Raw genomic sequence first — 15104 nt, 5'->3', positions numbered from 1 at the left:
AAGAAGATTAAGTGGAATGACAAAGTAATAATGTATTAGAGAAAGTTTGGAGATGAACAATGAACAAGGCAAACAAAAGTTCAAATAGAGTAGAAGTTTGTAAAAATATAACAGTAAATCTATGACATCGAAAGATCAACCAACACGAGTCTCTCAGTAAGCCAAAGGTTATTATGAGGTTTGGACATTCCTCAGATATCAGTTGTTCCATCTTGTAAACACTTGCAGAGCATTCAGTAACGAAAGCTAAAGTTTCAAAATCTGGTCTTATCAGGAATATTCTCTTCACAAACCAAAAAGAAAGAAGAGCTTTTCCATCAAACACCTGTTCAGAAAGAGAGACGAGAATCGACAAAGAAATTTCAAGTGCAACTTGGTGGTTAGATGGTGAAATTAGCTGTTTTTTAGTCTGCATTTTGTATTTTCTCTCCATTTGTTTTAATTCCTTCTTACCTCAAAAAGTCTTCGTAGTAATCGAAAATGAACTTTTTTCCAAGCAAGACATTCTCTATTGCATTTGATTACCTCACTCTTACGCAAGTTCTGGACCACCTGGGAGCAGATCATAACCATCATGGTGCTTAGGAGTTTCCTTTTCGACTGGGATCAACTTCAAAATGACAGCAACGATCAAGCTTACAGCGCCAATTGAGACACTGAGCAGCCATAGTTGCCAGCTAAGTGGTGTAGTACTGGCAAAAGTGCCTAAGAACTCAACGATGATAACTTGGAAAACAACTGTAGCAACCATGACACCTATGAAAATCCAGCTGCCAAAAATGCCACGGAAAATGTTTATCTTCTCCATGTCACGGCTGTTTATTTCATTGAAAACCTGCATGGAACCACCACCGACAAAAGCACCAACTGGTTAGTGATAGTACAGAGTACAAAGAATGAATCAAAAAGGACTTCGACTCTGTGAGAGTCGATAAGTACATAGTGTGATGCACAAAACAAAAGCTGCCAAGATAATAAACTGAATTTAAAAGGCATACCTGACAAAACACAAACGTGTTGAAAATGAAAGTATTCAGAACCATTGTAGAATCTGAACCTTCAAGTCCCAAAATCTGCTTCCCCGCGAAGTTGAAGGCTAACAGTACAGCCAACTGGTAGATACTGTGCCCAATTATATTTCTCCACATTGTCTTTGTAATGAAACTTACATCCCTTCCAACAGGAGGCCTACTCATTAGTCCGTCATGAGGTGGTTCAGTGGCCAGTGCGAGTGCACCTAAAGTATCCATGATAAGGTTGACCCAAAGAAGCTGAACGGCAGTAAGAGGAGCAGATCCTGAAAGTTGTTACAGAAGATAAGTATCGTCAGAGTCTAATACTCCTATTGCTATCACGACTAATGAACTCTCTCTCACTTTCTGTGAGTGTTGATTCGTTGATTAAAGAGATCAGTAGCAGAAAATGAATGAACTCAATCAAAGCAATAAACACCTGAGGCGCATGCAGAAATAAAATTGATCATCAAAGCCACAACATTGACAGTCAACTGGAATTGCACGAATTTTTGAATGTTTATATATACAGAACGGCCCCATTTAGCCACATTCACAATTGTGCTAAAGTTGTCATCTAGCACTACAATATCAGCACTTTCTTTCGCAACCTGCAATGTCGTTTTGACAAAAAAAAAGTGAAGATTAGCTCATGCTGGAGCTGAATGGATATTATTGCTACAAACATGTAAAACTTTTTAAAGAGAAACGAAGATGCAAAAATATGTAGGGACACAGTTAGCAAATGCTATTAAACTCATCAAAACAGGAAAATGAGGTTTACTTATGTGTTGGAAGTCAATGTCTTCTGAATGATATATTAAATGTTTGAGTAATTGAAAAGAAAGATGAAAAGAAATGTTCACGCGGGCAACTTCAGGCATCGATGATGCATCACAAATATTTGATATAAGCTATAACGAAGACTGCAATTAGTAAGAAATTTTTGACCATATATCAGAACTGAAGAAAAAAACTGCCGATTGGAGCTTGCAAGAATAAAATGGTATATGAGGTCATATCAACTCACAGCAGGAGCAAATTTACAAACCTCTGTTCCTGCTATACCCATAGCAAGTCCAATATCTGACTCATGCAAGGCAGGAGCATCATTTGTGCCATCACCAGTAACTGCAACAACTTCTTTAAACATGCCTCTCAAATTCTTTACCAGCACGTGCTTGTCAGTAGGGGATGATCGAGCCATAACCTGCATTCAATATATAAACATTTTCAGCAAAATGTATTGGAGTCACAAGGCTCTAGATGGATGATACAAAACAATCAAATGCATACCTGAATTCTAGGAATTATTTGCCTCATTTCATCAGGACTTTTGTTGCGGAATTCTGGGCCTTCAATGGCCAAACCATCATCAGTTAGTATACCACATTCCTTAGCAATGGCTTTGGCCGTGTGGATATTGTCCCCTGTGACCATCCTTACAGTAATTCCCGCAGCTAAACAAGATTTAACTGCCTCTTTAACACCAGGACGAACTGGATCTTTGATTCCAACTACTGCAACCAATGTATAGCCACTATCAGGAATATTATAACCATCTCCAACGTCCTTGAAAGCCAAGCAAAGTGTACGCAAGGCTTCACTAGCAAACTCATTGATGACATTCGTGATATTTGTAGCCTGTTCTTCCGACATATCAGCAATTTCACCATTACAATCAATAAACCTGTCACACATTTTTAAGACTATCTCAGATGCACCCTTGCAGAATGCACGGGTGTTGCTATCAGGAAGAGAAACAAGCACTGACATTCTTTTCTTTGCTGAATTGAAAGGTTCAACCTTCAGCAATTTACAATCCTTTTTTTTATCATCAATATCACCAAGAAGTAATCCATAATCTAATATTGCAGATTCTGTAGGTGAACCCAGAACAGATTTCTTTCCATACTTGTCTTTAACCACCTCAGCTGCTGTATTATGAAATATTGCCTGCAATAGTAAGTCCTGAGCACTTTCTGATAAATCTGTTATTGCATCTGCGGATCCGCCAATTTCTACCTTTTTAGCCTTTTCGCAAATCCATATTTTATCTACTACCATATGGTTTGTTGTTAGTGTTCCTGTCTTATCGGTGCAGATGCAAGTAGCTGAACCCATTGTCTCACAAGCAGAAAGATGTCTCACCAATGCTTTATTATCCATCAACTTTTTCATCGCAAATGCAAGGCTTAATGTGACAGCCAGAGGTAATCCTTCTGGAACTGCAACAACGATTATAGTAACAGCAGTGGCAAAGTAATTTAGAAGAGTTAATGCATCACTGGAGTACCATTCTGTGATTTCATGGTGGGTAGCTTTATTCACCAGAAATCTTACTATTAATACAAGAAATGTCACCACAGCAAATCCGAGTCCTATCTTTCCAATAATAGTGGCAACACCATTCAGTTTGACTTGCAGAGGAGTTTCATCTTCTCCTCCCTCGCTAAGAGTTTCCATCAGCTTACCCCATTCAGTTCTCATACCAACAGTGGTCACTAGCATCTTAGCTGAACCGTCTTGTACTTTGGTTCCCGATAGAAGAAAAGGTCTTTTCTCAGATATGCTTACTGGTACACTCTCACCAGACAAGCTCGATTGATCAATTAGCAAGCTGTATCCTGATATGAATATTCCATCACCTGGAACCAGATCTCCAATAGATAAGTGAACTACATCACCGACTACCAAGTCATAAATGGAAACCTTCTGCCTTGATCCATCTCTCGTGACATGGATAGATATTTTTTTCTTCTCTTTGTCCAAATCTCTGAACTGCAACGACTGTCTATAGTCACTAATTGCAGTAACCATGACTACCAATACTATACTAAGTAGAATTCCTAAACCATCATATGTTCCTTTCGGCCACCCTTCAGTAGCAAGTCCCACACCAATAGAAACAACAGCACAAACTATCAATATGATGAGAGTTAAATCATGCAGAGCCTCCCACACAAATGTCCAAAAACTTTTAAACGGTTTCTCAGTAAATTTGTTTGATCCATATATATTTTGTCTGACAGATACATCACTCGATTTGACTCCTTCATTTGATGAGACTCTCAACTTACCTGCAAGCCCTTCAACACCTCCAAGTTTCTTTAAGGTTTTTATATCATACGAACCAACTATAGATGCAAGTTTATCTGGGTTGATTCCAAAACCAGCTTCTCGAGCTTCTTCTGGCAAGTCTTTTGCTAGTTCAGCTCCTATAACATTATTAACCTGGTCGGATGACCTACCGTGATCACCAGCTGTAAAAAAATAAAATATATATATATATATATTTAAATGAGAAAAAGAAGAAAGAAGTTGGCAGACGAGTATGTTGTAATAAGTTAAACGGAAAACTCAAGGTCTGAGCAAATTATACCATCAATAAACTTGAGTGCTGCCATATAAGCCATGAAACCAACTCGAATTTTTTCCTGGAAATTGCATGTGGTAAAAGTGTAGCTTGAATCAGTAAACAAGATTATAGAAGTTATAATAGTCGGCAACACAGTCCTCCATACTATGGTTAACAAAATTCATAATCAAACCGATGTTTTCTGGTTATATACTAGTTCCATGATGAGACAACATAACCAAAAGCAAATAAAGAAGCAGAAGACTAAATAATCTTAGTGTCACAAGACGACTCTGGTTAGGGGACTCAAATACAGTATTTGAGAAGCAAATGATTCGGGTTCTAACTTTCTAGAATTAATCAAATGATCGTTCAACTAACTCCCTTTTTAAATTCAAGATATTTGAGATTGAGCTAAAACACTGCATACCGGTAACAAAAAAATAATTAAGGAACATGACCACAGACCTCTAACTGGCCTTGGAGACAAATTTGGAAAGTTAACATACCTCAATGTTTCATGCTTTACATGGCTGCTAGAAGCCACTATTTTTACACATGAAAACTTGAGAAAGAGAAATATTATCTTAGTTTCAAATTGCTGCTTATGTTGGAAGCAGTTGATACATAGGACATCGGTTTTTAACTACACAATATCTGATCAGCTACGGAAGTAGTTGAACAGCAACTTATATTTTTTTTTAAAAAAATGAGCAACTCATATGGGAAAAAGTCAGCAGTACAGGGAAACACCACCTAGTTTGAACAAATCTTTTTCCTTCTCTCTTTCAATTCTTTCAAAGTAAAGATATTTTTTTAGCTGTGTTATGTTGATTAAACATTACCATGAAGAGCATAATTATTTGATTTCCCTTGTTTGTAAAGATGCATGCCCTGTTTTTCGATTCATCTCGTTGCAGAAAGTGTAGTAGCTTTGTATGCAAAGATTTTGTATATTTTTACAAAAAAGCATAAAAGTTTACAGATATAACATGTACTTCATTGAGCATTTTCCTTAAAGCTTAAGACGTTTACATGTTAGCTACTGTGTATTTTTTAAACATGACCGTCCATGATATGATAACCTACTTCTAGTTTCGACGACGTCCACACCAGGATTGGCTGCTTATATTTTAGATTTAACTCTAACAAAAGATTTTGTTTTCATGATTATAGCATTCTTTTAAGGTTTTTCCTGTAAAAGGTTTTCACTTTCCTCTTACTTTACGTTCTTGAAAAGCTTTGTTACATTGACCGATTAATGAAGATAAAGCCAAAGACTTCCCTTGGTATCAAGTGATTAGATGGTGAAGTAAAATAGTCCAGACAAAGGAATATTGCACACTTCAAAGAGTACAAATTAAAGTCACAGGCAACAAGATTATTTATTTATACAAGAAGATAGAATTTTTATAAGATAAATAAGAGAAGTGGAATGGGAACTGATGTTCCATGTGGAAACCAAAGATAAGGCAACACAAACAACATAGTTCTAGGTGGGACAGACAAAAAACTGCATATGGGGCCAGGCCAGATTAGTATTTGATGACAAATACCAAAAAGATATTTATTTGTTGTTATCACCTGTCTATTTCTGTACTTCAGTACTATCCAAGTGTGCTAGAAGAGATGTCAGTCACAAGGAAGTTTCATGGAAATTTCCTGCTGACGACGTGTTTATTATACTTTCACCATTATGGAGTTTGGAATTACATCAACAACCAGGTACCCCGTACTGTTTTTTGAATTCTTAAATCTCACTATTGATAACCCAACCCTCATTCAAAGATTCTTTAAGTCCTTGAGAAAGCTTATTATAATATAGTTTAAGTATGTGTCTATGCACATAAAAACAAAGGTCTACCAGAGATGAGACATGGACTGCTTTTTTTTTCTCCATGCAAATTGATGTTTGGTAATATGGAAAGGGCATTTTGCATTGCCACACAGTGCTTCCTATGATCTTAGAAGAAATGTCAATGTCAAATGGAAGTATCAAGGAAATTTCCTTGATGAGTATTCAGTAGCTAGACTTTTGCCTCTTTTGGCACAACATAAAATACATTATACTGACCCATCCCTCACCCAAAGGCTCTTTAAATCCTATGGAATATAGTTGTAGTATAGAAATTAGCTTAGTTGCGCAGACTCTTCACTTTTGATGTTGCATCATCTCGGATTCTCCAAACATACACTACTTTTGGTGAATCCAACACACACCTATTTGCATTTTTGAAGAGTCTAAGCATCATAGGTGATTAGTAAGCATGTGCTTGTGCACATAAAAACAGATATCTTTTGTACTCATTTGCTGACCACTTTGTACTGGTGCTATGATCATGAAGGCACCTAAAAGATCTCAATTTTGTAATGTATTAGAAACACAAATTAACATTAGCCTAGGACCATTCCTACATGCAGAATGGAGATTTAAATGCTGACCACTTTGGATGCTTGCTAAATTCTTTTTTTTTTGGTTTCCCGGATATAGAGCGTACATTGGATCGCCAACTAAATTCAGATCATGTGCTGCAGAGCTCATTCGGAGGTGGCACTCCCTAAATGCTAACCACTTTGGAAGCTTGCTAAATTCCTTTCTTTTTGTTTTCCCACCCGGTGTCAGCGCGCATTAGAGCCCCAACTAAAATTATACCCAACAAGATTTGCTCAAGCCAGACGCTTCTGGTTGCTAAATGCTGTTCTAACTGAAATGAGCATTTGTCAAGCTAATTTAACAACTTTAAAGGAATATCAAAGCACACACTTTAATGGAAAAAGAGAACATGAACCCCTGAAGGCAAAAAGTCAAGGTAAATATGAAACAAAGTCTTCTCCACAAAAACATATTCTTCTAGCAAGTGGCAACTGACATATACTTAAAACAAAACCAAAAAGGAGCCAGCAAAGAAATATTAAAAAAAAAAAAATAACTTTACTTATCTTATCACTGAACTAATGTGATTCTTTAGATTTTCTAAATGGTCCCCATAAACTGCCAACAAGCTATCCTCAACAGTGGCCAACACAGGTAGGCATAAATATTATAATATCATAAATTTTGGATCGCATATTTTGGCTCTAGTCTACTAGATAGGGCCTCAGTCTCCTCTAAATACTCAATGCAAAAGATGTTAAACAGGAAAATGTTTATAACGTTCCTAATAATAAATAAAGCAGTTAATAGTTTGTCAATAGAAAATAAATATTATGTTTGACTTGCCGACCTAGTGGTTTTTAATGGTTGTATCATCATTTATATATCTACAGAACTATTAAAAAATGCCTACATATTTGAATTCTTTAAAGCTAACGTATTTTTGGAGGATTTAATTCAAATACAATATATTTTTGAAAAGCAGAATAACTTAGAAAGTAACTATAATAAACTAGTGCATTATGGTTTTTAACGTTCTATGGCAACTGTTTGTAACTTCCTAATAAATGTAATTTTCAGGATGTCATAAATAAAACTCCTCCCATATTAATTTATGTAGTATTTTTTAAATTTTAAGATTTAAATAAATTTATTTTTCATCATAAATTTTTCATATAATTTGTCAATTGTTGCCAGCTATAATAATTACTTTTTTTACGTAATTTATAAATAAATAAATAAATTTCAAAAAATTTGAAGATTCTACTCGTAAATTTTTTATCAAATTTAAATTATTTGACTTTCGAAAAACGAGAACAGAGTACTATTTGGCTCTTTTCAATAGGACATCTAATGTTAAAAAATGAAAAAATAAATTTTAAAATCTTATACACGTCATCTAAAAAGTTATTATTTTTAAACGAACTAAAAAAAATATAAGACACCATGTGGACGGTGGAGATCTGGTAAAAGACAGATAAGGAATTAAATAATGTTTTCTATAAATTTATATCCATATGCTAAGCATAAATTTAACCACATGAAAGATCTAATATTTGTCTATATTTATATGAAAACAAAACAAAACATGGTCCTCCATATTAACAGCAAATGTGCAAGTGGGAAATGGTCCAGCAAAGAATCAACAAAGAAAGAGAGCCAAGAATTTTATTTTATATCTTTTATCACATCTAAAAAGTCAAACAAGAAAATGTCATTGGAGGAAAAAGAAATAAGTAATATAATAAGAATATCAAATAGGAAAGTGGTAAAGCACAAACTAATGGTGGATATCATATGATCTTTAGTTCTTTCCCATATATATTCCCACTCAAACTTATTCATATTTTAGAAAAAAGCCAACTTTTTGACAAATAAAAGTTATTCATTATTAATTTTACACACTTCATAAAATAAAATAATAATTTTATTATATTACTTTTTAAATATAATAAATATTATGTATTGAAAAATGTAATAGGGGTGTAACTATATTAAGAACTAAGGGCATAATTATTTATTTCATAAAATTATTGAATGGACAAAATAATTTCTTTTGCTAAAATATTTAATTTTACTTGTCAAGTTTTGCTTTACGAGAGTATACGTAGGATTAACTTCCCAAGCTAAGAAAGTTTCAAGACACAGAAAATGAAAATGAAATCATTTTCGGCTAATTTATCGGGAAAAAAATATATCTCCATATTTTCCGATGAAATGTACAAGTACTGTAGCATATTGTACCAAACTGATAAAGCATGACCTAATATTATTTCCGTACCACTATATCAACATAATGTACCAGAAGTTAAAGCGTAAATAGAAACTGATTTCTCCGGTTATCGATGATCGGAACTCATTTCCCGGCTTAGTTTTTTTTCTGATAGAAAAAATATCAGAGGTCTTAAACATTGTTTCCCCAGATTTCAAAATCGAAATTTATAGCAATATTTTCACGAAAACACATAGATTTTCCGATTCATTTTAATTTTCCGGAGTATTTTTATGGAAACAAAAACAACGAACAAGAAGAAACATTAGCATATAAAATCAATAACATACTCTAGTTTTTTCCATGAGCTCTTTTGCCTCTTTCCGTTTCTCCAGATTCGAACCATACCGGAACCGTCGCCGTCGATTCCTAACGAACGAAACCGCATCTCTCCACCTTCTCTGAGCTTCTACAGATGGGTTTTTACCTGGCAAATCGAATTCATCTGGCTCCAATATATTCGCCATTAATCAACCTTTACGCTGCAGATTTGTAGATCAAATAGATATATAAATATATACACAGTAAACAGAGAGAGAAATTATGAAATACAGGAAAATATTTTTTTGGGTTTTATTATTAAACTAAATTCTTTATTTTTGGTTATTTATATAACTAAAGATTTGTAGCGGAGTGATAAGTAATGTGATTGATAAAAAATATGGGCTAGCGAGTTGGAGTATTTTTTAAATTTAAATTAGTTTAACTTCAAAATAAAAATATAATAATAAAATAGAGTTTTATCAACGAAATAATTATCAATTTACTTTTAAATCTCAAATAGTATTTTAATTTTTAAAATATAATTTTTTTTATATAAATTTAAGGTAATCAAACTTTAAAATAAAAAAATATTTAATATATTTTATTGTGTTTACGAAAAATATTTTTTAGAAGACGCGTTAATTTAGTACTTGTGCTATTGGTCCTTTGTGCGTTTAAATTGTTAGTTTGACCTCTCTATTTTTTGACTTTTTCTATAAAAGGGGAAAAGTTAAGACTACGCTCAAAAATGGCGCCTTTATTTATTTATAAATAATAATAATTTTATCATTTATATTTTTAACATGTGTATTGTAATTAGTAACAATTTTATAAGAGGAAAATTTAGGAATTATTCATTATGGGATAGTTTAGGAATTAAATGGGGAATTCTATGATATTTTATTTTGTAGTTTGACTTGTGAGGGTAAAAAATTGATATTAATGACTATTTCTAATTAAATATATGATTGAAAAAATAATTAACGAGCATTATATATAAATTCACTTCTCAAGTAACATCGAAGTAGATAGACTTGTAAGGTTTTATATACTATAAATTTAAATAGTGATTTCAACATCAAGTATTTATAAACTTCAGATGATATAAAAAAAAATTAATTTTTTTTTGTTTTCGTTAACTCTTTATTACATTATTATATCAACGAAAGAATATTTTAATTTTTTTTTATATATAAAATATGGCAAATTATCTACTATATATAAGTCTATAACAACTAAAAAATAAATTATTAATATAAAATAAATATTAATATTGACCATGTATATATACCTTATAACTGTTTTTCTTTATTGTAGGGGTGTGCATTCGGTAATTTGGTTTGATTTTATTTTTTTTTCAATTTTCGGTTCTTGTACAACATGTACCGAACATCGAACTGAAATAATTTGATTTGATTTGGTTTTTATTATTTCGATTCGGTTTATATAATTTCGATTCGATTCTGTTATTTTGGTTTTTTTTATGGGTCTGCTTAGTTGGGTTTTTTAAAATTTAAAAATTCATAAAAAAATTTATTTGATTTTTCAGCTTAATGGGCTAAAAATAGTTACATCAAAAAGTGTCTTTTACTTTTTAATTTTTTATTTTAAATTATAGTATTTATTATTTAACATTAATAATTAATATAATATAAATATATATTATTGTAATATAATATACTTCGATAAATCAAAATACCGAATAACACAAAATTGCATATCGAAAATCAAACCGAAATACTAAAAAATATAAAAATATATATCGAATACCGACAAACCGAAATCAAAATATTAAAAAAATTTGATTTAATTTGATATTTTAATTTTCCGATATTTATGCCCAACCCAACTTTATCGGAAAGTAGGAGTAGAAGGAGCATGAAGAATCTCTTAGACTATGTCAAATTTATTTATATTTATATTAAAATTAAAATAGAAAATAGTAAAATAAATAAATTGAGATTTAAGAATCTGATACTTTTGGATGTTTATTAAAAAGGTAAGAGATCTTATGATACTTTTTTGAAAAGTTCTCATATTATCTTTTTTTTTCCCTTTGTTTGGAGAATATTTAATTGGTTAATGCGCATTACTTTAGTGTTTATTGACTTTATAAGATGAAAAATAAATAGATAATGTAGATCTTTTTATTTTTTAATTAGAGGTATAAAATTTATAATTTTAAAATTTTAAAAAATAATTTTATTAAGGGTGTCGTCTATAAAAATGAATCATGTAGTGGCCAAATTCAAATTTAAAAGTAATTATACGACGACCCCAATAATTTTTATTCAATCTTATATGAGTACTACAAGCCTAATAATTTTTATTTAAATTATGTATATGTATTAGATTACTTTTTTTAATATAAACAAAGATTAAATTCAAAATTCAACTGCTAATACCTTATTACGAATTTTATAATTTTAAAGTTAAAATTTTGACTCCACTAGATTTTAAGGGTGCATGGTAGGAATTACTGTAAATTTATTTTCCTTTCATTATTAAAGTCATTTTTTAAAAAAAAAGAAAAAACATATTTCTCGAAATCTACGACCAATCTAAGAAATTAAAAAAAATATTCTCCTTTCTTACCAAATATATCCTTTATTTTTATGTTAACCCCCCCCCCCCCCCCCCTAAAAAGAATTCAACATGATGACCAAATACAACCTAATAGTCAACTTCAATGTTGGAATGTACATATAACAAACAACAAATTTGGTGGCTCAACATAGGTCAATTGATTGATAAATTACTTGTTTTTCACTATATTTAATTTTACAACAACCAGAATAACAACGAGTAAAGTATAATATTATATGTGGAATTTTGGGATAATTAAGATATTATAAGAGCGAATTAGGATATTAAACCTTTTGTTATAAAATTACATTATATATTTTTGAAAGTTAAAAATATATTTTTATATATATGTAGTAGATGTACGATCACTTAAAACGAATTTTGTGTGTGAACCTCTTTCAATAATTTTTTTAATTTAAACATTAAATATACGTAAATCTTATTCTATCTTTGTGGCATAGAGAAAGATGTTTTAAATAGACAGTGACTTATAAAAATATTATTTTTTTTTAAGAATAAATTTGAAGCAAATGCAAGAATAAATTTAAATATATGTTGATCATCTATTTATTATTCCTATTATATATAAGAAAAAGAAAAAAGAATAAACTCAATTTATTTAAATGGTGGTTTGGCAAACCTTCTGTTCTACCAAAAAATATAATTAGTAAAACAGACTTGTATATTAGTATATGAAGCTTATGTCCTGTTTGATAATTTCGGTAAACTCAAAAATTTAAAATATCTAATTATTCGATAGTATATTGAGATGATCGAGACTGAATAATTATTAAAAAAAAAAATAGTTTGGTGATGGCGTATTTTTCCATTTAGTGGACATATTCGGTGATAATAACTAAATTTATTAGACCAATACGATACAGTGAAGTTTGGTAATGAGAAACTTCTTGACAACGAGAGTTATCCCCTTTTAAAGATATATTTGATATGAATTTGAATTAATTGGAATATTGAGCATAGTCGTCTGATCATAAAATTACTAAAATAATGAAAAAAATTATCTAGACAGGTGTCTTTTAATAAATAATTAATAATTTTAATTATAGTTTTTATTTATTATCATTTATAAGAATATCATGTTAAATTTGTAATATATATTAAAAATGAATTAAGTATGCAATATGTAATATAATTGTTTTAAAAAATATTTTATGCTTGTTTGATAAGAAGTTGATACGTTTTATTATAAGTGTATTAAAATACTTGACAAAATATATTATCCATCAATAAAACTTGTATTATATGTAAATAATAAATTGTGCTTTATAATATAAATTAAAAGTATACTATAAATGTATTAAAAGTGATCAAGTGAAAAAAATATTATTAATATAATTAATAAATATTTTTATTTTATAGTATATTTTTGTAAATTTCCCTAAAACAATTGTTTGCGACTCTTTTAACTTTTTTGGCCCTCCATCTCCTCGTAAAGATGTATATACATTATTAAAGAGATTTTATGTATTTTTTGGGTAGAAAATATAATAGTTTTTAATCTCATTCAATATATAGATCATTGTAATAAACTAATAATTGAGAAATATGGAATAATGTTTAATTAATTGTAGTATTTTTTCTTTTTTTATAATGTAATTGTCTATTTTGTTGTCTCGATTATAATATGAAGATTATTATGAATAAATATTTTTATATTTACATTTTTAATTCTCATTTTTATTAATTTATTCTCTCATTGTTAAATATTCTAAAGTCTCTCAAACACTCAAACTTTCGGTAATATGCAAAATCTATTGTTGTGTGTTTATAAAAGGATAAAAATTTAGCTTCTTCTTCAAATTTCATGCATTAAAACTAATCAACACTAATTTAGTATCATTATATCAACTTACTAAATTCAACGCAACACTATTAACTTACTGAATAAACTTTTATGTTTTGAGGTCAACTTTTATTATTTAAACTTTATAGAGATTATATACTTTTCATAAAAAATTTACATTATTTACATTCTTATTTCATAATGTCTTTGTATATTTTAATTATCCAGATCTTATTTGTAGAATTACACTGAGTATATTATAATGATTAAATTTATGTATGTTAACTAAAAAAATAAAGCCTCTCTATAAAACTTGAAAATGAAAAATTTATTCATAAAAAGCGTGTTAATCCCAAACCACGATCGAATACATCTTGTCAATGGGACACTGATTTATTGAAACCTTTTACTAGATATGTTTGTTATAAATAATAAAGGGAAATTAAAATACTATGTTATGAATATAAAATAAATAAATAAAAAGAACGCCACTTGTCTTTAATCTTTATAGTGATTTACTCATTTGTTTACTTCTTTGAATGTTGATAATATTTTTTTAAAAAAAATTATGTTGTTTTTCTATTAGTAAACTTATTTAACATGAATATAAATTAATAAGATCAGTAGATTATCCATAAAAGATAGGAATGAAGTTAGTTCAAATTTTTAAAATGACATATTAATTATACATTCGTTTTATTATCCGCTTAAATAATTTTGATTTATATTATTGCATCATTTTTTTTAATCAATTTCATATTTTAAAAGACAGGTGTTATCAACATCAATCATTACGTGACATATACTTATTTAATTTAAAATATAATATATTTTTTATTTTTGTAATAAATTCAAGGTCATAACAATATATCATAAAGAGAAGAAGACATGATGAGTAGATGAAGGAGCGAACGTTTCTTTTTATTCAAGTATGTCTTTCAAATTGTGGGTGATATCTCTATTTATAGTGTTGATATATGATTGCAAGGTTATCAAAAATTAGTAGATACATAGTTATTCCTAAATGTTCTTGTCACATTGGAAGCACTAATACATAATTTAAATAATTCTTGGATAATCTAATGGCAATCCACACAATACAGTAGATTTGTAATAATTTTAAGTTTTTCTTTATTTCTTTCTCTCTTAATATTGACTTATTTTAATTTTATTACATTAATTTTAATTTCATTTTAAATTTTATTTCATCTTCCACCCTACTTTCAAGTTACCCCTTCCTCAATTTCTTTATTATTCTTCACCTCTCACTCTCACCTCGCCCTAACCCCACGTCAAGTTAAGTTCCTCCTTTGTTTTATTTATTTTCTTCTTTTTTTTTTCTTCTTCTTCTTCTTCCGTCAAATTCATTTCTTTTAGAGATTTTTTAAAAAAATCATGTTATTTTCTAGACTTTATTGACTTATTGATAACAC

The 15104-nt window shown here is 30.0% G+C and overlaps 1 protein-coding gene across 1 annotated transcript; it reads right to left on the bottom strand.

The window, feature by feature from the left end:
- Positions 1–7: 7 nt before the first annotated feature.
- LOC101262099 (putative calcium-transporting ATPase 11, plasma membrane-type) lies at positions 8–11905 on the bottom strand. The gene is made up of 7 exons (XM_010320867.4): positions 9308–11905; positions 4396–4450; positions 2310–4276; positions 2065–2223; positions 1453–1624; positions 999–1297; positions 8–835 (listed from the first exon to the last, which is right to left on the bottom strand). The coding sequence occupies exons 1-7, from the start codon at positions 9482–9484 to the stop codon at positions 533–535; spliced, it is 3132 nt and encodes a 1043-aa protein (XP_010319169.1). The 5' UTR covers positions 9485–11905; the 3' UTR covers positions 8–532.
- Positions 11906–15104: the final 3199 nt, after the last annotated feature.

The sequence above is a fragment of the Solanum lycopersicum genome, chromosome 4, assembly GCF_036512215.1.
Source record: "Solanum lycopersicum chromosome 4, SLM_r2.1".
Classification (NCBI taxonomy): Eukaryota; Viridiplantae; Streptophyta; class Magnoliopsida; order Solanales; family Solanaceae; genus Solanum; species Solanum lycopersicum.
This window is presented reverse-complemented; position numbering and strand designations above follow the sequence as displayed.

Coding starts and splice junctions, on each gene's coding strand:
- LOC101262099 (XM_010320867.4), bottom strand. CDS start 9,484: ATGGCGAATATATTGGAGCCAGATGAATTCGATTTGCCAGGTAAAAAC. Junction 4,277..4,395: donor AGCACTCAAGTTTATTGATG/GTATAATTTGCT, acceptor ATTTTTTTACAG/CTGGTGATCACGGTAGGTCA. Junction 1,298..1,452: donor TATTTCTGCATGCGCCTCAG/GTGTTTATTGCT, acceptor AACAACTTTCAG/GATCTGCTCCTCTTACTGCC.